This window comes from Drosophila navojoa, chromosome 2, assembly GCF_054131105.1.
Source record: "Drosophila navojoa isolate 15081-1374.11 chromosome 2, UAZ_NAV_1.0, whole genome shotgun sequence".
In the NCBI taxonomy this organism is placed as follows: Eukaryota; Metazoa; Arthropoda; class Insecta; order Diptera; family Drosophilidae; genus Drosophila; species Drosophila navojoa.
The window spans coordinates 17,675,772-17,700,981 of record NC_142890.1 but is presented as its reverse complement, the minus strand read 5'-3'; the positions used below and the strand labels follow the sequence as shown (position 1 = coordinate 17,700,981).

The 25,210-nt window shown below is 35.7% G+C and overlaps 1 protein-coding gene across 7 annotated transcripts in view; it reads right to left on the bottom strand.

Moving 5' to 3' along the window:
- The window catches only part of pum (pumilio), a 204,546-nt gene that overhangs the window by 164,104 nt on the left and 15,232 nt on the right, over window positions 1-25,210 (bottom strand). For all 7 annotated transcript variants that reach the window (XM_089256794.1, XM_089256791.1, XM_089256812.1 and 4 more), the window contains 5 exons: window positions 14,849-15,084; window positions 14,641-14,764; window positions 14,459-14,577; window positions 7,609-7,921; window positions 7,423-7,533 (listed from right to left, as the gene is read on the bottom strand). In XM_089256794.1, coding sequence (XP_089112920.1) covers window positions 7,423-7,533; window positions 7,609-7,921; window positions 14,459-14,577; window positions 14,641-14,764; window positions 14,849-15,084 — 903 coding nt within the window. The remainder of the gene's footprint in view (window positions 1-7,422; window positions 7,534-7,608; window positions 7,922-14,458; window positions 14,578-14,640; window positions 14,765-14,848; window positions 15,085-25,210) is intronic.

The window sequence follows — 25,210 nt, the reverse complement described above, 5'->3', positions numbered from 1 at the left end:
GTTTTGCGGGCTGGCAAATGCTAATTAGTAAGTGGCAAATAGTTGCCTAGGTGCAAAAGGCGTCGCTATTAATTAGGCAAACGCGACCACTTGACAAAACTTTCAACTGCCTTTTGTGTGAATGCCGTGAATAATTTTAGCCTAGACATTGATGTGGGGGAAAACTGCAGCTGACTTTACATTGACTAAGATATGAATCAATACAGTGTAGCCTCGGCTAACTAACACCTCACAGTTTCACTTAAAGAGCAATGTTTCGCATAACGACCAAAAATATATTTGCAAACAAAAACAAAAAATTTCAGTGTTGGGCAACGAAATAAAGGAAACCTCAAGTACAGTACAGTGCTGTCCATTGACCATTTTAGCTTTTTTTCCAACACTATTTTAGTGATTTGGCTCAACGAACGTTTCGCTTAACGAATAAGAAGCTAAAACGAATTGCTCGTTAGCCGAATGTCCACTGTACTTAATTGTAGATAGTAAACGTACAGTTATTGAAACTTTAATACAATCGAGTCTCGATAACTTATACCCCGCTAAATCGAAAACCGCGATAAATTGAAAAACTATCCCCTCAAAAGATTTTCTATCGATAATTCGCGATAAATTGAACTTCTGTGTAAATCGAAAGAAAATTTGGAATTATAGAGAGTCGATAAATAGACCAATTGGTTAGCCTTTTACGGCGCTGCCCACTTATAGCAACATTTAAAAGCATTTCATTCAATCAGCCTAACCTAGCCAACTAATCACCTAGTACAAACATCTTGTACAATTTAATATATATATATTTATATACACATAGATAGCTGTCAACTGTCAACTTGTTCGGGAGCTGCCAGCACGCGTTAAGCCATTTCGAGTTGCCACAGAAAGACGGCAGCCAAGCAGTGCCAAGTTTTAGTTTAATGAGAAATTTTAATTGAAACTTGGAATTGGAATTTGAATCAAAGCCGCTTGAGACTTGGAAGCAGTTTATGATTGGCAGCACGCGCTGAATGCATTTTATAGCTGCAATTGAATTTGCACAAGTGGCATTATAAAGTGGCAAGTGGCAAGTGGCAAGTGCCACGTGCCACATAACATGCATAATTAATTACGCACACATTTGCATGCTAATTAACGCTTAATTAATTGCAAATTTATCTGGCACAAAAATAAAATAAATAAATAAATAAATACAGTGCAGAGCAGATGTTTCATATTATCAACTCCGTTCCGTTATATTGATTTCAATGCATTTTTATGCAAATTTCTCGTTTTTCCTTTTTCGAACAAAAATTATATTTATATTATAATCATTAAATGCGAAAAATTGGAATATTGTGATTTGTGGGGAAAAAAATGCAAGTTTTCTAGCGGATTTCAATATATTATGTACATGATATATGTCAAATATATGTATATATGTATATAAAAACAGCTGCTAAATTTCACATTGGTATAAATCAAGTATTTTTGCATATGTTTAAGGCTTTTCAGTGTAAAATATATTATTATTGAGTTTTATTACCTATTCAATTAAATAGAAAATAGAACAAAGAGCAATAAATGTATTAATAATGTTTACAAGAAACGCTCACAAGTGAAAGCAAAACAAATTCGTTCCTTGAATGTAATTTCATGTTCCCAAATTTGTACTACAGAATAAAAGAAAATCATATTTGCTATTTCCTCAACTCGTCGCCGTCATTTCTTTTACCTTAGCAATTAGCCAACTTTCATAAAAGCCAAGAGTCCATTATCAGCTTGCCATGCAAACAAGCTAAGCTCAAGTAGGAAAAGTCAAAAAAGCAAAACACAAAATCAATTAGTTCGACTTTCAGATCAACAAAGTAAATACGCCAAAAGCAGACAATTTTACGTAAAACTCTGAGCTTCTCTGCCGCCGTAAGTCCAAGCAAATCCCCATTGACTGATTAACACAAAAACGCAATCAAATGAAGCGTATCGAATAAAGGGAAGCTAAAGGGAAGCAGCTGAAGCTAAAGTGTGAATAGGTATACACTGAGCGAAATGAGTGGCACCAGTAATCGCATATGCCACGCCGAGAGTTCGCACTCTCCACTCCAGTAAACTCGGCCACATTTATAATTACTTTCATTGAGTGAAAACTTGACAGCGCCTCCGCCTTGCTGCATTTACCGACTTTGCAAGAGTCGCTCCGTGAAATGAGCAAAGTTTTCCAGGGGCCGTGCTCTCTGAACAAACTTATCTAACGCTGTCATGTTTATTTATATAAAAATAACTTTGCAGCGATTAGCTGATAGTTAGGCGTAGTTAGGGAAATCGCATTAAAAAGTTTTAATGTTAATCACGGAACAAATTTGAATATGATAACGTTTCTATACAAATGTATTGTAAGCATTCAATAATATTTACTAGTTAAAGCTTTTCATGCTCCCATATCTCTTTATTTATAGGAAAGTGTCATAGCATGTAAAACACCTTAAAGTTCGCTTTATTTAATGGACATACGAACCAATTTAATGCACTATATCATTATTATATTTATTATTTTGCACATGATATACGGGCAAGAAGGCGGAAAGCATAAAGAACTGAGGCATAAATAAAACACGTACATATGACGGCCGAGAGTACGAAGCAAAAAAAAAGAAAGGGAAAGGAAAACGCTGTTGAAATTGATTGCACAAGACGACGGACGATAGGCGACAATATGTTGTCGATAATGGATAATGCACCGCGATTTAACAGCTACCCGAGTGCCAGCTCTACCCAACTACCGTCCCTAGCACCCCCCTCCCCCATCCACAAACTGAGCTTTTAATGCAGCATGCGGCTTTTTTCTTCTTCTTCTTCTCTTTTTCGTTTTCCTTCTCTTTAGTGAATTTCGTGCATATTTCTTATTAAATGTCGTCGATATTAACGCCCCACAAAAGCTGACGAATTGCATGCAAAGACTCTGTGAGTGCCCCAACGCCCCCCACCAAGGCACGGCAGGCGCTGCACGTGTGGCTATTGTATGTGGCAACACAATGCAAAGACTTCGACATGAATCCGCAATATGAAGAAATATATATATTTTTATTTATATGTATAGCTCATATATATACATATATACTCTTATAGACGGCAGCCTTTGTCATGTGAAAATTTAAGCAAAGAAATGAATATGTGATAAAAGATTGACATGAAATATATGCTGCATATAATAAATGCACATACATTTCGGTATATAAATATATGTCCTCGACTGTAGCTTATTAAATTATTTATAGACTGACCCTTGAGTAAGGCTAGCAATAAAATATGTATATGAATATGAAAATAAGAAATAATATGAAATATATATATAAATGAAATATATATATAAAACTTTCCATTCCTTTCATAATCAATATTTCAGGGACGTTGCTCATGCAACTCGATAGATGTATGTATATATATCAAAAAAATTTTAAATATTACGCTTCTTCCAAGTAACCCTCATACGATCTACAATGTGAATCGGTTTCAACAATTTCATACAATTTCAAAATTTCAAACAGATTTGTTTCCTTGCGCTTGAAATGGAAAAACTTTAGTCCCAAGCTTAATTTAGAGCGTTTCAGCTATAAATATAGTTGCGTATGGATAAATAACTTTATTTTGCTTTGCGTTTCTTATGGAGCAATGCCATTACATATGCATTTTGTGGGAAGACCCGCATGTGCAGCTAGACAGAGCTAGAGAGACAGAGACAGAGGGAGAGAAAGGGACATGGCACTTTCCGTCGGAATGCATTTTGGAGGAGCGAGCGGGACTGCTGTGCAAATGGCAAAGAAATCATTATTTATAGGCAATGGGTGGAAAACAGAGAGCCACAGATCAACTGCCAGACAAACAAAAAGAGAAAGAGACGAGCGAGTGAGGGAGAGTCAGAGAGTGAGAGAGAAACAATGCCTGGCAGACAGGACATATCGAAATAAATGCAAACTGTTGCCAAGACATACGACCTGCAGAGACCATCAATATAAATTTCAATATGACCAAAAACATATTTGCCATTAGCCAAGAAAGAAGAAGAAAAATGCTAGCAGACCGCACAATCAAAGGCAGCCAATGGACAGCAGACACTCTCAAACTGTATCTGAGTAACTATAATCTATAGATCAATTAAACTGCAGTTAAAAGTAAAAGCTTATCCTTAAATCAGCATTATAGATGGGCAATAGCTTATGTAGAAATTAAATCGGTTTAAATTTGTGCATTATTTATGCTCTATCTATTCTATAGAAATTTAATAAATTTTTATTAAATGTTTTTATATGTTAAGTGTTCCGTTGCAGGATTTTATTAAAAATTTTTATAGATAAATATATGACTTTGCTGAAAACTAGCTTCATGGTAAACTGACTTCAAAATGTTTAGTAAAATGTTTAAAAAAATATATATAGCAAACAATTAAGGATAACAACAAATTAGTATCACTAAATTAAAAAAGTTAATTTTTAAGTAAAGTCATTTTTAAATTGGTATACAATATTTATTTATTGTATGTAATATTTATTTTTTTTTATATTTATGCCATTTTTTGAAAGGCTTTTTCAACGGAAAATATAATAATAAAATATATTTTATTAATCATCATTAATCATAATATAAAAAAATTATAATAATATAAATAAAATATAAAATTTATAATAATATAAATAAAATATAAAAATATAATAACAATATAATAATATAATAAAAATATAATAATAAAATATATTTTGCTAATCATCCTTTGTATATATAAAAAATTTAATAATATAAATAAAATATAAAAATATGATAATATAATAAAAATATAATAATAAAATATATTTTATTAATCATCATTAATTATGATATAATAAAATTATAATAATATAAATAAATATAAAAATATAATAATATAATAAAAATATAATAATAAAAAATATTTTGTTAATCATCCTTTATATATAAAAAATTTAATAATATAAATAAAATATAAAAATATGATAATATAATAAAATATATAATAATAAAATATATTTTATTAATCATCCTTTATATATTAGTATATTTTATGCATATTTTGTGGTTTAAGAATTGTTTTGTTACGATTTGCCACCTGTCTGGCATTACCATTGCTCCATAAATGTTTCTATTAACAAAATTGAGGCTAAGAAATGCTTGATTGAAAGAAATAAAAAACTTTTAAATGCCTCTAACTCGCTTTCTAGCTGTCATAGTAAACGGTTAGTGAAATACGCCCAAAGTCACTTTTCGACATGCCCAAAACATTTAGCCAATTAGAGATCCATAGGCCACACAGAGATTTTATGGCTAAGGCGTTCAACGGCTACAATTAGGACATGTGGCATCGAGCTAACTGTTTGCAGCCCCACATAGGATATGCGAGGCTCAAGTGTGCCCCAGAGGCGACTTTGCCGCATGCCTTCACAAAAAGCCAAACTTTAACTTTAAACGTAATGACATCAGCTGCCGCCTGTGTCCGTCCCGTTCTGTTGCTGATGCTGCAGCTACTTTTGTAGATGATGTTGCTGTTGTTGTTGTTGTTGTTCGTGGCACTCTTTGTAGCATACACTGAGGCGCAAGTGGCGTGTGGCATGTGGCAAGCGTAGCCATGAGTTGGCGAGAAGCGAACCACAGGGCAGGCCAAAAGGCAGAAAGTGCAACGAAAAACTTGCAACCAGCCAACTTGCAGCTTGCAAGTTAAAAGACAAAAGCGACACAAAAATTACAGCAGCTGTGGGCGGTGCAAGGGGTGGATGTGGAATGTTTGTGCGTTGAAAGCGGAAGTACAGATTGGCCCAGCAGCAGGAGCAGCAGCAGCAGCAGCAGCAGCAGCAGCAGCAGCAGCAGCAGCAGCAGGAGCAGGAGTGCCAGCAGCAGAGGCAAGAGACAAGGACTAAAGTGTGGAAATGTCAATTTGCTTTTGCCAGGGCTCAATGGGCAAAGACTTGGGCAAGGCTGTGGGCGTGGTCGTACCGGAAGATGGCAACAGCAACTGTAACAGCAACAGCAACAGCAACAGCCGCTGCAGATGCAGCTGCAGCAACATATATTGATTTTCAATTTGACGCCACAAGATAAAATGCCAAGAGAAATGTCATTACGAGGAAAGAGTCAAGGAGAGAAGTAATACAGGCAGAGACTCAGAGAAAGAGAAAGACAGAGAGAAAGAGAGATAGAATCAGAGAGAGAGGCAGACAAGGATATTGGTTTGAGAGCCACTGCGCAAATGAACGGGCAAATGCTTAAAAGCAATTTTGCGGCTAATAAATCCGATTTCCGTTTTGTTTCGAAATAAACGGCAAGCGATAAGTTGTTGTTGTTGCTGTTGTTGCTGTTGTTCACTTTTAGAGGTTTTTGTGTGCCGGAAATGGCTCTCGGGTGACATCAACGTGCAACGCACAGCAGCAACAGCAGCAGCTGCTTTCAGCCGGATGCGGTAAATTAGCAGCTGCAATGGCCACTTCAAATGCACACACACGCACACACACGCACACCAGCAAGAACCAAACACATGACCCCGTTTCGCAAATTCTACTAAGGGAACAACACTCAAGTGTTTACGAGATACCCTGTAAAAGCTAAGTACACGAATAGCTAATGCCTAGGATTAAACAAAATCCAAAAAATCCAAAATCCAAAACAGAAAACGAAAGAAAAAAATGAAGGAGCAATAAAACCAATACAAAAATATCTATGACTCTAAAAAAAATAATAATAATAATAAAATAATAATAATAAAATAATAATTAAATAAAAAAAATAATAATAAAATAAAAACAAATAAAAAAATTAATAAAAAAAATAATAAATAAATAAATAAAAAAATAATAAATAAATAAATAAAAAAATAATATAAATAAAAAATAAAATAAATAAATAAATATAAAGTTAAATAACTAGAAGAAAAAAAATATAAAGGTAAATAAATAAAAAAAAATTAAGAAATAAAAAAAATAATACAAATAAACAGACGCATAAATAAAAAATAAATACATAATAAATCAATCAAAAAATAAATAAATAAAATAAATAAATAAATAATAAAATGAAGTAAAAAATACAATTTAAAAAAATAAAAAATATATAAATAAATACATATATAAAGGAAAAAAAAAAAGGTATGTTAATAAAATATATATGAAACACACAAAATATTAAAATAATTAAATAAAGCAGTAAAGACTCCTTCATTGGGTCTCAAAACAACATTTAAAAAATTGAATAAAACATTATGTAAAGAAATAAAATTGTTAATTGCAAAAAAAAATAAAAATACAAATAATAATAGCAATAATAATAAAAAAAAAGCTAAATAAAAATTCACCTAAAATAAATATGAATCTATTTGTAGAGCAAAAACTTGGCAGTTTAGAGTGATTGCTTAAGCAATTTTCGCTAAATTCCATCACAGATCAAACTCAAACTCACCTGTACATCAAAATTTTGCTGTTGTTGTTGCTGCTGCTGCAAGAGATTGCCTGGAGATTCCATATGATTAGGGCCGCCTGTCTGTGCGCCCTGGTGATTTAACATGGGTGACTGCCGCAAAAGGAGAGAAATACATACATATTATGTGATTTACAGTGCTTGTCAAACCAGTTGCCAGTTGCTCACCTGTGCCGCCATGGGCATTCCGCCACCAACTCCGTTCATCATTGGCGGCTGCAATTGACTCATCTGGGCCGCCATCTGCTGATGCGCGTAAGCGGCGGCAGCACCGCTGCCCACTCCGCCGCCGCCCACCGCCGAATTGCTGCCACCAAGGGCACCGCCCATGCCGTGGCCGTGGCCCTGGCCGTGATCCATGAGCATGTGATTAAAGTGCGGCATTTGTGGGAAGCCGCCGTGGTGTGTGGGATCGAGCAGTGTGGGTGGGCGTGGCAAGGTCTCTTCTGCAGGAGAGGGCTGACGAGAGCCGGGAGTGCGACTGCAATTAAAACATAAAAAATAATATATTTATACAAATTATGATTGCACAGCTATCAACAGTTATACGGGCACTGGTAACTTGATAAATTAACTTCAGTTTGGAGATAATTGCATTAGGGTAGAAAATCCAATAAAACAGTTGCAAATGAACTGTGGAACATGTTCCAATAGTTTTACATTCACTGTCCATGTCCTTAAACAACTTGCAAGTAGTTACGGTTGCGTAAGCACTGGAATAGTTTTGTAGCCACTGCTGCAAACGAATAGCATAGACAACAACCTACGCATCCTAGACACACACCCATGCTGTACTAAAATCGACGACACATTTAGCACTTTGCTCTCAAACTGTGCATTAACGTGTTGCAACAATTAAAAACGAATTATGAATAAAGCTAATTAGGGTATTTAAAATTAAATTAAAATTAAATTTTCTATGAATCGACCGAAGTTTAATTTGCGTTTTAATCTACTTTGCTACAGTTGGCAAGACACTGGCAATGATTCGCCAATTGTGCGGACAACACACACAAATGACTTAAGCAGCAAACTTGTTCAGACTAATTGAACGAGCGTTCGGGTCTTTTACTCTATGACGTCATCACGAAGTCTGGCTTCGAACCGCACAACAATGGCAATGGCTATAAATTAAATCAAATAAGCAACAATTTATGCAAACTGTTTTCAACGTATGGCGCTTTAAATGCAAATGTAAATAGTCAATTTATATATATATATAGATATATTTATTTGCTTTAGACGTTTCATTCATAGCTCACGTTCTGCGACAGTGCCTCTGCAACCGCTCAGTTCGTCTGCAACTGTATGCGTTTGCTTAAGCTGCTGTTGCTGTTGCTGTTGACTCACATGTATTATCTGCCATCTCGCTCTGCCACATGCAATCGCATCAAATTGGTCATAATTTAGCTGTCGGGTCATTAACACCGTTAGCAGCAGCGACTGCAGTAGCCGTCCAACTGTAATGACTCTGACTAATCGTCATGGCAATTCGTTACGCCAATGCTGCCTAAACTGTTGAGTTGTAACTTTTACACGTGCTAACAGCTTGATTAAAACTCTAGCAAATTTTATGATGCAACTGAGTTTTTTATACCCTGAACCCATTGAAAATGGGAAATCAGGGTATAATGGTTTTGTTAAAATGTATGTAACAGGCAGAAGGAGGCGTGGCAGACCCCACAAAGTATATATATTCTTGATCAGGGCGACGAGCTGAGTCGATTTAGCCCTGTCCGTCTGTCTGTCCGTCCGTCCGTCCGTCCGTCCGTCCGTATGTTTGAACGCGTCGATTTCAGAAGATATAAGAGCTAGAGACTTCAACTTTTTTTTAAAATGTCCGTAAAAACAGCGCGCATATCGAGTTTTTCACTAAAAAACGATAACTCATTCCGATAGTTTTTTATCGATAAAAAACCTTATCGAAGATCACTTAAATAATTATATCTCCTACATCTTTCAAGCTAGAGTCTCCAAATTTAAAATGTATATTAAGATGTATTTTATACAATTTCGGTTTTTGTTAAAATTTACCCCCCACCCCTAAATCCACCCCCTCACCCTCATCTTTGTAAAAGTCGTATATCAAATACTAGAGACTTGTGCTTCGGTATGCACATACATTTAAACATCATGATTACGTTCTGTAAGTTTCATTACGATCGTACGTCTAGAAATTAAATTATTCAACAAATAAGTTCTCATAATATTGCCAACACTGCAGCGCAACCCAAGCGCAATAGGTTATAAATTTATAACTCCTACATTTTTAGAGCTATAGTCTCCAAATTTTAAAAGTATATTCCAATGCATTTTATACAATTTCGGTTTTTGTTATATTTTGGATACCGGCTCCAAATTCACCAGAATCCCCAGTGAAGGTCAGATTCTAGTATAGCTAATTGTGAATGATTTGATTTGATGTTTTCTTTTAAATGCCAATTATTCAATAGAATATGTAGATCATATGCTGAAAGTTTCATTAAATTCGGTTTAGTCAATCGACGTTAAAAAATAACAAAATGTTTGGCCAATTAACAAACGCACGTGCTGCAGCAACAGCAGTTTTCCAATACGTGTGCACACATACATTCAAACATCTTCTAGCACATTCTTTGAATCACATCAGCAGTTAGTTTCGTTTAGTTCTGCTAGATGGCGTTGCATCAGTGAATCTATTTCAGTTTTGACATTGCAAATGAGAACAGAGGAGTGGCGTCATGGTAGGGGGCGCGGCGCTCGATCGCGAGGTCCCCGGTTCAAATCCTGCTGGGCGTATGTAGTTTTCTTTTAATTGCTTCAAAACTTTTATATATTTGTGATTAAATTTCTCTTATATTTTTTCAAAAATCGAAATTGAAATTTTAACATTTTTATTAGTTTGGTTGTTCTTGCACATTCTTAAAGTCACATCAGCAGTTAGTTTGACTTAGATTTGGTAGATGGCGCTGTAGCAGTGAATCTATTTCAGTTTTGACATTGAAAATTGAAACAGAAGGGTGGCGTCAAGGTAGAAAGCGCGGCGGCTTGATCACAAGGTCTCGGGCTCAAACCCGGAGCGTGTCGGAATTATCTTTTTTAATTGTTTCAAAATTTTTATTTATTTAATTAAATGAGTTTTCTATTTAATTTATATTTTTAAATACATCGAAATTGAAATTTGAACCATACTAAATGTGCTTTTCTATTATTTTGGTTCAGGGTAGTATCTAGTCGAGCACTCTCGACTAGAGTTTTCTTACTTGTTTTAAGTACAATCAATCAATTTTAATTAATTGAATGTAGTTGAGTGAAATTTAGCAACTATTTTGAAGTTTAAATATTATTAAATATAAATCTAGCCTCAAATTGGGAAAACTTTACGTATTTAGAAAAAAAAAAAAAAAAAAAAACTTTTATTTAGAGGGTAAAAAAAATATGTAAATTTATATTTTTATGATTTTGTTATTTTGTGAAATAAACCTAATTTAGTGTAAATTTTTATAAATAAATATTTACAAATGTTTTGTATGCAAAAAAAAAAATTACTCAAATAGAGCTGAGCTTTTATATTTCTACCAAAATTTATTGAATCCCACACAGCACAAGCTTTATGCATTCGTTAAGGGATTCCATTTACACAGCCTGGCAAATGGTCAAAAGCCCCGCCTGCCCCACCAGCTTTCCTCCATCAACTTGAGCCAGGTCAGTTCCCTTGGTCAACGTTTGGTCATTCCGTTTCTGAATGCGGGTCAAAAATATTCTAATCTCATATTCTAATCTCGCTTATGCAATAGGCACAACAACAACAAAAATGAATGAAAGAAAAACGAAATTTTTCACTTTCAACGGCAGCCAAAAAGAAAGTGCGCTGCCGTTAAAACTAAATAAAAAGGTCAGCAGAGCGCAAGTTGACCAAGTTAGCAGGCAGACAACTACAACTACAACAACAGCAACACAATCTGTTGCTGCTGGCCATGTCTGTGTCGAGAGTAGGTCGCCGGACAGGTGCTCAGGTGTAGTAACTGAAACCACAAACGCCAACAGCTTGAAAACTCGAACTCAAGCCCCCAGCCCAAAGTTGGGGCTGTTGCCACAATTTTCAGCCGTGTTTCAAATTTTCGCAACTGAATTTCAGTGTGCGCCGCACAAAACGTGAGCCAAAAACCAAAAAATAAAAAAAAAAAAAAAAAATAACTTAACAAAAATAAATTTTGTACATAAAAAAAAATTGAAATATAAAAAAATAAAGCGAAACCCGAGGCGGCAACAAAAGCAAACATAAACGCAAACTAATCGAACAAAATGCTATACCAAAACAGCTCAATGGAGCTAAAAATTTGTTGCTATCTGAATCATGTTGTTGCTGTTGTTGTTGTTGTTGTTGTAGTTGCTGCTTGCTGTTGATTACTTACATCATAACCGTTATTACGTTTGGCATTGAAACACGTTTTGGCTGCGCCGCCGACACCGGCAATGAAATTGCAAAACAACAAATACAACAACACCAATTGAAAGAGAAAACCGGCAGACCAGAGCAGAGCACACAATAAGAACAACAAAACCAACAACAGCAACTACAACAGCAACAACAACAGTCCGAAGACACGACTACGACTGGTTTTTATTATTTGTTCGGTCTGGCTAAGCTCTGCAAATGGCCAGAAAACTTTAAAAGGCCTCAGGTTTTAGGCAGTGCGTGTTTTGTAAGCGACAACTGAAATATGATTACAATGAAAGCGAATTGTGTTTGCTCTGCAGCCGAGGGGGGACAGAAAGAGAGAGACAGAGAGATTAAGAGAGAAAGAGCGATGCATCGTATATAGTATAGGTAAATAGAGAGAGACAGAATATGAAGACTTATCGACTCAGAGAGAGAGAGAGAGAGAGAGAGAGAGAGAGAGAGAGAGAAATAGCAATGTATCGTATATAGCATAGGTAAACAGAGAGAGAGACAGAATATGAAGACTTATTGACACAGATAGTAGAGAGAATAAAAAGGGAGAGAAATAGAGATAGAGAGCGAGAGAGAGAGAGAGAGAGAGAGAGGGAGAGATAGGAAAGAAAGAGGCGTAGATAGACAGAAAGAGAGAGAGAAGGGTACACAGAGAGACTTATATGGAGATAGATTAAGATTGATAGAAACTAAAATTGAGCAAGACTAAGATAAGGAGTGAAAGATGCACACAGGAAGAGCTAATATCGAAAAGAGCGCGAGAGAGAGAGAGAAATGCAGACATAGAGACCGACATTGAGAAAAATTCAGATTATGAAGATCTGAAAACGGGATAAATAATAAAGAGACTTATTACAGCAGTGTAGGATATGAATAAAGAAAGACAAATATTAAGAAGAATTAGATAAACCCAGTGAGAAGCAGAAGTCGAATCAGAGACAGTCAAACATAAGGAATTGAAGGATATAAGAGAAATAAGGAACTCAGCTCTAAACGGATTTTCCTATAAAGTAGTTTTATACAATAAGCACTTAATCAAACTGAAATATTTTATAACAAATAACTCTAGAACATTAATAATAGCTGTCATATATCATATATTCCAACTGCCAACTACTGCGCACACTTAAAGACATTTTATATTTCGCAATAAACTTGGGCATCCTCATGTCGTTGCAGTTCATATAGAAAGTGCTTCGAAAGACCCAACCTCTAGACATATAAAACACTTGACAATAAAAAAAAAAACTGAATCATCTTTCGATATGCGAGCTCCACAACAAGAGGACAGAAAGACAGAAAAGACGAGGAAAATAATTACAGCCAAAGCGATAAAAATTCAGCAGCAACAGAAAAAAATAAAAAATAAAAATGTGGGCCAAGTGGGCAGCATTTGACAGAGTGGGTGTTTTATTGTTGACTCAACGAATCTTAACTGACAATTGGGGGAAAAATGTTAACTTTGCCGAATCTACACATACAGACATAAGAAATATCTACTGCAAACTATTGACCGCGTTTGCAGTTCATTGATATTTTAACTACATTTTTAATGAATAAAAAATTGAAGCGAGAATACTCTTTAATGAATGAATGAATTCTTAGTTTAAAAAAATGAAGGTACCCATTTTAAAATCAAGAAATATAGCTCTAAACAATTGTTAATAAATGTCTATTAAAATATTTATATTATGAATGTCTATTAAAATATCTCTAAAGTACTTCGTAATGCAATTTTTATAAGGATCTTTGAACAAATTTTCTCTTATTTACTCGCATGCCTACAGCCTATTAAGATCTACTTCTAACAACAAATATTGCCATTTGTCCTATCCTACCTACTATATACAAAATACAAGGACTAACTCAGACCTCAGAACTCTCAGCTGTACCGAGTGTTACACTGAACTAGATCTCGCTCGAAGACACAATAAATAAACAAAGAAACTATACATCCCATTCTAATACACCAGATGGAGAACTCCGCTAGAAACGAAGACGCCAATAACTCATAATTCCCCATCTAGACCAGAACCTCGACAGAAAAATCTAGATTTAGAGCTTAACATGCTACATATAGTCGAGTACAAATTGCTAAATAGCAAACTAGAAAATTAATAAAGGAAAATTTTATAGCAAATATAAAAACTTATGCCAAAATAATAAATATTTACTTATGCCAAAATAATAAATATTTAAATAGATTATCAACAGATTTCTATAATTTTTTCTGTCTCCACTAAGAGAAATTAATTTAAGTCAGGTTTATCTCCAACATTTCTCATTTGTTAATAAGCCCCGCTCTCTGCCGCAAGTCAAACATAACTTCACTTGCAACTTGCAACTGACGCAACTCGAGTGCTCCCGGTTGCCCCTGCTCGCTTGCACGCTATACAAGAACGTGTCTTGTTGCGGACCTTGAAGAAACCAGTTTCTGGCCATGGCTTAGGCCTACAGCCTAGCCGTTCTAATGTCAATGCCATTGGCCAGACTTGAACTAGACAATGAGACAGACAGACAGTAGAAAAGTTGATCAGTCTGATTTGATCTGGTTCAGCTTGCAACGGAGTCTGTGCTACTCACTTGAATCCCTTGTCATCATCAATGCCATTGACGACTCCATTTGTGTTTGTGACTTGGTCGTCCTTCTTTAGCCCGTTTGTATCAAACGGCGAGTTTGCCTTCTCCTTATCATCGTGTGACTGTAAGAAGAGTTACATATTATATACAATCATATCTCTCCATTGTTTGCTCTCTCAGCTTACCTTATCATTGTCGTCAAATTTCAAATTGCGCATTCGCGGCTCCAAGCTGGACAAGGGGCTCTCCTTGTTGGTGGGTGAGCCGCCCAGAACATATTCAACCATCTTAACGCATGAATCGCGGGGGCTAAGCAGCAGCAAGAGATATGCAAATTGATTAGATATATATTTATTTATATATGTATAATTTAATAGTTATTAGTCAACTCACCTCAGAATGCCCGCATTGCCGCTGTTTGAGTTATCTGAAGCGCCGGCATGTGGATAACCACGCGGCCTTGGCGGTGCCAATATATTCTCGCCCTGTGTGGACCATGTGTGATCTTTCCATACGGACGAGTGATCCCCGACGCCGGGAATTTGCAGTGGATTGAGTGGACCGCCAGCTGTAGCGCCGCTCTTGCCATCCGATTTCTCCCACAGCTTCTTGGCTGTCGATGTGGTTATCTGCAAGAGCGAGACAGAAAGAGAGAGTGAGTAAGCTATAAGGCAAACCGCAAAGTCCATGAGCAAAGTTTTTCTACAACATAAACGAATCAGAGGCAGGAGAGCAGCAAAGTTTTTGCATTTGCCTGATGCAATTGAATTATTAACAAAATCAATAATTCATTCTACAGCATGCCCGCTCTGCCCCGCCTCCCCCACTGTCATAGCGGAGGCAGTCAGTTTCCTGTTGAAGCGTGTCCTTTGCCGCCGCACCGACTGCTGGCATGGCTGATAAGTTTTTCTCAGCTTTTACACCTAATTCCACACTAAATCCCCGTTACGTCCATCACAGCAAAGTTTTTATAATCCTCAACTTTAATGCAAACCTCGCCCCTCATCAATCCTGGCAATGTCCACTCGCCCACCCCCAGCCCCAGCCACATCCTGCACATTCCAACAGGCTGCTGTGCAAGCAGCATTGCTAATGAAATCAAATTAGCTGCAGTTGGATTTTTAATGAAAACTACGTGACAATTGCCTTGCTTTGCGAAATCACAGTTCATTACGTAACTATTTTATATTGCAACTGGACGCAAGTTCAACTGCAGAAATATGCATTAAATATCAGAAAAATCTCTTTTTTAGCTGGCTTTTGCTTTTCTAAAGTTAAAGCATCAAATATTTAATTGATTTGTTTATAGAAATTTCCATTCATTTAGGACACCTGACGTAACTAATACTTTCGTTAATAAAAAATTCCGTTAGGCACGAAAATTAAAAGAGTTACACAATTAAAACATAAAGAGAAAAAGCTTTACGTAATTGGAGCATACGCAGCATTTAAAGCGTTTGAAATTCTTTGAGTATTAAGAGAACAACTGGATATGATCTTAATATATTTCGCTATGTATGCATTACATAATGAAACATATGTATGTAGGCTCAAAGCGTTTGAAGTTCGTTTATCATTAAGAGAACTGGATATAATTTTATTATTTTTAGCTATGCATGCCTTACGTAATTACGTAAATGGAACACGTGGCTTTGAAACGCTTAAAATTCGCAGATCGTTATGGTACCTGGATGTGATTTTATTATTTTACGTAATTGCGTAAATGGAACATACGTAGCTTTAAAACACTTGACGTTCGGTGATCTTTAAGAAAAGAGAGATATTTCGCTATGTATGCCTTACGTAATTACGTAAATGGAACATAAGTAGGTTTAAAACTCTTCAAGTTCGCAGAACTTTAAGCCTGGGTGTGGTTTTGTTAGTTTTCTCTATATATGCCTTACGTAATTACGTAAATGGAACATACGTAGCTTCAAAGCGTTTGAGGTTCGTTGATTTTTAAGAGACCTGGATGCGATTCTATTATATTTCGCCATGTATCCCTTACGTAATTACGTAAATGGAACATACGTAGCTTTAAAACGCTTGAAGTTCGCAGAACTTTAAGCCTGGATGCGATTTTATTATATTTAGCTATGTATGCCTTACGTAATTAAGTAAATGCAACATAAGTAGCCTTAAAACTCTTCAAGTTCGCAGAACTTTAAGCCTGGATGTGGTTTCGTTAGTTTTCTCTATATATGCCTTACGTAATTACGTAAATGGAACAAACGTAGCCTTAAAACCCTTCAAGTTCGCAGAACTTTAACCTTCGATGTGATTTTATTGTTTTTCTCTGTACATGCCTTACGTAATTACGTAAATGGAACATACGAAGCTTTAAAGCGTTTAAGGTTCGTTGATCTTTAAGAGACCCGGATGCGATTCTATTATATTTCGCCATGTATCCCTTACGTAATTACGTAAATGGAACAAACGTAGCTTTAAAACGCTTGACGTTCGCAGAAGTTTAAGCCTGGATGTGATTTTATTATTTTTCTCTGTATATGCGTTACGTAATTACGTAAACGGAGCATACGTAGCTTAAAACGCTTGACGTTCGCTGATCTTTAAGAGACCTGGATGCGATTATATTATATTCCGCTTTGTATGCCTTACGTAATTACGTAAATGGAACATGCGTAGCTTTAAAACGCTTCAAGTTCGCAGAACTTTAAGCCTGGATGCGATTTTATTATATTTAGCTATGTATGCCTTACGTAATTAAGTAAATGCAACATAAGTAGCCTTAAAACTCTTCAAGTTCGCAGAACTTTAAGCCTGGATGTGGTTTTGTTAGTTTTCTCTATATATGCCTTACGTAATTACGTAAATAGAACATACGTAACTTCAAAGCGTTTGAGGTTCGTTGATCTTTAAGAGACCTGGATGCGATTCAATTATATTTCGCCATGTATCCCTTACGTAATTACGTAAATGGAACATACGTAGCTTTAAAACCCTTCAAGTTCGCAGAACTTTAACCTTCGATGTGATTTGATTGTTTTTCTCTGTACATGCCTTACGTAATTACGTAAATGGAACATACGTAGCTTTAAAACCCTTCAAGTTCGCAGAACTTTAACCTTCGATGTGGTTTGATTGTTTTTCTCTGTACATGCCTTACGTAATTACGTAAATGGAACATACGTAGCTTTAAAACGCTTGACGTTCGCTGATCTTTAAGAGACCTGGATGCGATTATATTATATTCCGCTTTGCATGCCTTACGTAATTACGTAAATGGAACATGTTTAGCTTTAAAACGCTTCAAGTTCGCAGAACTTTAAGCCTGGATGCGATTTTATTATATTTAGCTATGTATGCCTTACGTAATTAAGTAAATGCAACATAAGTAGCCTTAAAACTCTTCAAGTTCGCAGAACTTTAAGCCTGGATGTGGTTTTGTTAGTTTTCTCTATATATGCCTTACGTAATTACGTAAATAGAACATACGTAACTTCAAAGCGTTTGAGGTTCGTTGATCTTTAAGAGACCTGGATGCGATTCTATTATATTCCGCTATGTATGCCTTACGTAATTACGTAAATGGAACATAAGTAGGTTTAAAACTCTTCAAGTTTGCAGAACTTTAAGCCTGGGTGTGATTTTATTATTTTTCTCTTTATATGCCTTACGTAATTACGTAAATGGAGCATACGTAGTTTTAAAACGTTTGAAGTTCGCTGATCATTAAGAGACCTGGTTGTGATTACATTATTTTTCGCTACGTTACGTTATTACGTAAATGGAACGTACGTAGATGTAAACAGTTTTATGTTCGTTTATCGTTGATTGTCTAGAGAACTAACTATTCGAATGGCACTGTTCATTCAAGTAAGTTAAGTAAAAATACACTGCTAATACTATTAATTAACGTACAGAAGCTACGTAATGCTTAAATACCAACAAGCATTTATCTAGTCGCAGACCTCATTCTTGTGCACTGTAGTTCCACAGTTAGACCGTTTGGGCCACTGACCCCACAGGGCGTCATTCGCCTTAGAGAGATATAAATCATATGGGAGCCAAACGTCAAGCGGCTGGCGTCACCCTGAAAGGCGGACGCAGTGAATCAGAAGCACATCAAAGACAGAGACAGAGACCAGACCAAAGCCAGCAGACGGTAGATAGTTACATTGCTCAGCTGTAAATCAAGCGACAACTTATGAGAAGCTTTGCACGGAGGCATTGACAAACTGACAGCACTGCAAGTGGACAGTGCGATTGAGAGGGCAACATCAAACAGAGAGGGACAGCGAGAGAGCAGAGAGAACCGTTGACGAGTTGGCTTCATCAGTCAAGCAGTTGCCGCAACTCAAAGCCATTTGTAGCAACATAGTCTGTGTGCTGCAACATAATAGAGGTTGCACTACATATATAACAACTAAGAGACAGACAGAGACAGAACTATTGTGAAGGAGATAGATAGATAGAGAGAGAAATATTATTCAACGATAAGCATGTGACTGAATTTATATATAGCCTTTTACATATCAAATAGCTCGAAATCATATCGTGGCACTGATATCTGCTACTGCACATCCACACAATCTCTTGGTGCCCCCAGGCTCCACCGCCCTGGGATCTGAGGCATGTGTTGCAGCCTCGTGAAAATGTACCTAATTAACTTTCATGCCACACGGGTTTTTATTATTGTTTCAATTTATTTCGTTTTTTTTTTTTCCCATGGCATTTGCGTTGTCATAATGCGTCAACGCGACACGCGCGGCACGTGCCACAGTTGCCAGTGTATTTATGCCCCATATATGGCAGCATCATTTTAAATATTTAATAAGCCCATCACACACATGTACATATGTATATACACGGCAACTGTTGAGCCGCGCGTCTCATAAATACTGCTACACGAGGCAAGGACACGGAGCCTACAACCCTTCGCCCCTCTCTTTGATCTACTGCTTAAGAGCGATTGCTGAAACGGAGCTGGAAACTCTCGTTTCATTCCAATTTTCATTGGACTCATCCCACACGCCTTACTCAAACTGAAATTCGAGTGCGAAATGCAAATTAAATGTAATTAAATTGTATTTTATTAATATGTTTACTATGAATTCAATATTAGAAACCCATAGCAAAATATGTTAATTTAATCTATATGAAGACGTTAAATAAGGTTGTTAACATTTCATTTCAATATTATAGTCTCTTTAAAGATTTATTTCTAAACTACATTCATGTTTATTCGAAATCAAATTTACATCTCTCTTAAGCCGGCATCTCGTTGCCCAAATTATTATTATTCTTGCACTTCTGTGGTATGCACACGGTACAAGAGGTTAAACCCTATCCAATTTCACATCAAAACATATATCGTATGGCAATGCAAACTATTTCAGGGTTGATGGAAACTCTCTCTACCTTTCTAAGTGGGCAATGACAACCTTGCGCTATAAATTGTCAACCGTTACAAAAGTGACAAAAGACAAACTCTAGCGACACACGCACACACAAGCAAAGCGCACAAATTGTTTGTTAGACAATATTTGCATAGGCCAAAACTAAAACTCAAGCGATGCAAAAAGCGGCTCAATGGTAACAAAAAAAAATAAAGTTGTACTGCCAACGAATGCGCACTACTCTCTTATGAACTCGCACAACAATTTTGAACTTAACCTTTTCTTTCATCCATTTTTCTAGGGTATTCAAAACATAATATTAACTGTTCGACTTGAAAAGTGTGAAAGCGCCAACAAACAACAAATTATTATTTTAGCCAACTGGGCTCGCCAGTCTCGCCGACTGTTTCAATAACAAAAGCAACAAAATAAAAATGAGCTGCAAAAGGTGTTAATAAACAATAATATTTTAACGCAACTAAACACATTTCATAATAATAATAAAATACAAAAAAAAAAAAAGCTACAACGTTTACCAAGCATATGCGCAATGTGGGTCAGCTTCAGAGATAACTGTTCCACACCCACGCAAATATTGAATTAAAGTTGAAATATTTTTATCCAATATAAATCGGAAAAAAAAACACACAATTTTAATTATTTTTTTAAGCCAAAATAGAACAATAAATAAAACTGCGGCGCTTAGCAAAAGACAAATAAATGAAAACAAAGTAAAGCTATAGCAAAATGCAGCAAAAATGACAACAGAGAATAATATTATCAAAAGCTCTCAACTGCAAGATACCCTAACTATTTTAAGGAGTAATATCGATAGACTCATTCTGTAAAGTACAACAGAAATTGAATGCCAAAGAGAAGTCATTGATAAAAGTGACATGAAAACAACAAAGTTCCCAATTCATATTCAACTACGCCGTATTCTGCTTCTATTGGAAATTTTGAACAAAAATTAAAAATGATTTGTTTATATTCTATATGTTTGTCTTCTTAAATTTCTATTCTTTGCATATTTTTAGAATTACAGCTAAACGAAAACCAATAGAGAATTTATTTTGCTCATGAAAGTACAGGGTATAGTCTGGAAAAATAGCTTTTTTAGCACTTTTAGCGCCTTTCATTCAGCCCATCGGCAAGAAAAGAATATTAAAAAAATATATATGTACATACGTATGTATATATATTTTGCATAAATAAAACGAAAAACAAATTTTTAACTGAATAAGCAGCAGAAAAAAAGAGAGAAAAAAGAACAACAACAAATCGAAAGACAAACCAAAATGAGTCAACAAAATGTGCGAAGAAAATTGGGAAGAGTACACCCCCCACGTAGCCCCATCCCCCACCCCCCTACCCCCCTTCCCCACACATAGCTACTAGCCTGCCTGAGAGGAAAAACGGCTCAAAAGAATTACAACAGCAAAAATAAAACAAAATCGTTCATTAACTTGTCCTTGACTGTGAGGAGACAACAACAACAACAACAGCAGCAGCATAGAGAGCAAGTATGCGAGAGCGAAAGAAATGGAGAGTATGTGCGTATGGGTGTGCGTGTGTGGGAGCGAGAACGAACAACTAACCGGCCCCAAAAACATGCGTGAGAGACAAAAAAGAAAACAAAACGACGACAAAGAACGCGCACAAAGCCAACATCAAGAACAAGCGGCGAACAACAAAAAAGGCGAAAAACAGACACAGCAATAGAACAAGAAAAGAGCGCCAGCCAAAGAGAATAAATGTGAGAGTGTGTGTGTGTGTGTGTGTGTGTGTGTGTGCGAGAGAGAGTGAACGGGAGTATAACAAGCCACTGGACAGAGGGGGTGGAATAGGCTGGACAGCAACAGCCACAACAACAACAACAACAACAGCAAGAGCATAATATTTAACTAGAAAACCAGTCGATAATAAAATCAGAACTTTTTTATTTAAATTTAGTTAGTTGCCAATTTTTCTTTTTTTTTTTCAGTAGTTTTTTTTTTTTTATTTTTTTTTTTTTACTTAAAAAAGAATCAAAACAAAAAATTAAGCTAAAACCAAAAAAAAAAAAAAAAAAAAAAGCTAAAAACCTTCAAATAAATATTTAATGGTAGATCAAATATGTTATAATTCTATAAAAAATTATAAGATAAGAATAAAGACTTCTATTAAATTCTTCTATTTATTTACTTGAAAAATTCTACTAATTCCTCTTTTATGTTCAGCCTTTAAGAGTTAAAGCCTTGCTAGGCAAACACACCAAATTGAGACCTTTAAAGTATAACCTTTGAAAACGAAAAAAAAACCGCGGTCGAGCTTTAATTACGTTCAGTTAATGAACTAAAAAAAAAAAAGAGCTGAAAAGAGTGCATCGCAGAATTAAATAAACGTTACAGCAAACACTATAAATTATTGTCTAACGAGTATGCAAACAATGCACTTGACATATATTTGCACAAAATAAAAAACATGTATGTGCGAATAAAACAATATGGAAACAATAAAAAACCAAAAAGAAAATATAAACAAAACTGACCAAAAAACATTAAATTGTGGCCATATTTTGTGCACGCAAAGCTGTTGACTTTGAATTATTTTTGGTAGTGTAAAAAAAAAAACTTAATACAGCCCAAGGAATAGAACGCTTGATGACTAAAAGATACCCTGTAAATATCCTAAAATTTAAATTTGTTTAATTTTTTTATATTTCAGGCTTTCTTCAGATAAAAAGTTCAATTTTCTTAACTTCATCTAGGCGATGAAGCATACCATGTATATATTTATTTATTCATCGCTACCCTATAAAAATATGAATTTAGGTATTAGGTATTAATTGCATTCCTAATAATATCCAAAATTTACAGGGTATGCCACACTTTAATTATTACTTTAATTCAACAATAACAGCGCAACAATTTGGTGCAGTAAAATATCTCATAAAGCTTCTGGCACAAAACTATGAAGAGCCCGGCCAAGAGTGGTTTCAGACGCCTGAACGAGGCCCCTTCATAGTGCTTTTATTATGAAGAACTTTGCAGCTACCTCTCACCTTGTCTCCTCCTTTCCCAAAGAGCAGGTGCAAAGACCTTTTGCGTGTTATACCACACACACACACAACAATAACAAATATAAAGCAATAAATGCAAAGCAAATGCAAAGTCTCAAGTTGACAAAAAAAAAAAAGAAAGTAAAAATACAATATGGAAGTGACAAATGCCTGACTGTTAGTTAGTCTGTTAGTTTCTTGACAAATACAGAACGGAACGAAACGGAACCAGAGTTTGGGCGCAGAGCAAAGAAAGTGGGTGTGGGCCATGGTATAACATAATCAGGAACACAAAACAAAGTTGTGAATGTCGACTGATAAAGCAGACGAGGAACGACAACGTGCTGCGGGCTTAAAGAAAAACCGGGATACATAGCGGATAAAATTTGATTAATATTAGACATGGATTTGCTTAAACTAATAATAGTATTTATTCAATTCACTCAAATTCCATAATATCCATTTTCGACTTAATATTTCCCTATTCAAATTTAACCACTTTACTCCATATGTTTATCTATCTATCCATAAAAGTTTAATATATTCTTGACGTATTTCATCATATGCATAAATGATATATTCTTGACCTACCTATAGGGTAGGTCAGGTTTTGTTTTTTAAATCAAAATCAAAATTAATTTAAATATTTGTTTATTATATGACTTCAGTATATCAATTACAAATCATCAAATCCACAGTTCGTTTTAATGAATAATCACTGTAGCTGCTATTGGGAGGGGTTCTCAATCGATATTCATCCCATGTGTGTCTGTGTGTGTGTGTGTGTGGGTTTGTTTGTGTTTTTGGCCAGAAAGGCAACAAAAAGTAAGCGCTGATAAATGCGTTTATTGCGCTTTTCAATCGATGTCGCTGTGCATATTTATTTAGGTTGGCCCCAGCCCCATTCAGAACTGTTTGGGAGCAACGTTATTCAACTTTGCATGCACGGCTTTTGGTGAAAATATATTTGGCAATGCAGCCAGAAGAGTTTGTCTGGAATAAATAGATATATTTGGCCAATAGCTCGCATTCTATACGTATTTTAACGTCAAAAATTACTTTGCTTAAAGAACTCTACAAATTTAGCTTATTAAATGAACTAGTTCCAGTAAACTTCATTTTGCTTAGGCTTGGCAGTTAGCGTAAACAAATGCTCATCACTTCAAAAATGTCACGTATGTGTTCATTCGAACTAGTTCGATTCGTAGCCAATCAAATTGACATTACTTTTCAATATGAATTTCCCCGCAATTCCTATAAAACATTCGACAAAGTTTCAGTGATGAACGAGGCGACAGTCAAAATCGTAAAGCTGCTTCCTTCGACTGCATTGCGAAAAACAAAAGTTCTAATGCCAACTGAGACACGTAACAGAGCTAGCCAAATGGAACGAGAAAGAGACGGGACGTGCAAGATGTGAGCGAGAGGGAGAGCGAGAATGGTATGCGTTCCAGCATAAGACACACCCTCTTACGTCTCCTCCTGCATTGTTTACTTGCAACATTTGCAATTTTGTTGGCGTGTTTATTGGATTTGTGGCACACGCCCCTCCCTCACACGCCCGCCCACAAGCCCACTGACAGTTCCACCCATCGCCTTTGCAATAAAAACTGTAGTCAGCTGTCGTCCGTCTGCTGTATTTATTCCGACCTGCTTCTGGCATCTCCTTTCGTCCTGGACATCATATCAACTCGTTAAGATATCTCCTCGTATTCTTGTCGTTCACCTACACAAGTTAATTGAATAATTGGACTGACTGCATAATACGATTACATAAGGGGCAAAGAGTAATGTTACTAACAAGTTGAGTGTAGTGTAACGAGCATTAGTTATAGCACATGTCCTCAGAATCTTTACACATTCCATTTGATAAATTAAATAACTGCAAACGATGTAAAAGGTTGTTTACATATTCAACTAGATAATAAAATGATTTCCTTTAGGAATAGTTTTTTAGATAGATAACAAGCTTATATTTAAATCATCATTAAATCATTATTTATATCAAATAAATGGCCATTTAAGGCGCTTCAAATTATACTTGAAAAAAGAAAAAATACAAATACAAAATACAAATACTTTTTATAGTTATTCAAATTGAGCAATTAGTTAATGAACGGCAAGCAAACAATTTGGATTGCCATAAAAATTGAAATGATTGAATTGTTTTTAGCATTTATAGTTGTTGTCATCAGCATCGCTATTGGCCACGCCCATTTTTGTGAGGCATTCAGCTAATCGGGCAGCGGGCAAAACGATGACAACAGCGTAATCAACCGTGAAATAGACTAGACAAAAAGCAAGGGAGACCCCAATAGACATAGACACACACACACATTCACAGAGATACAGATT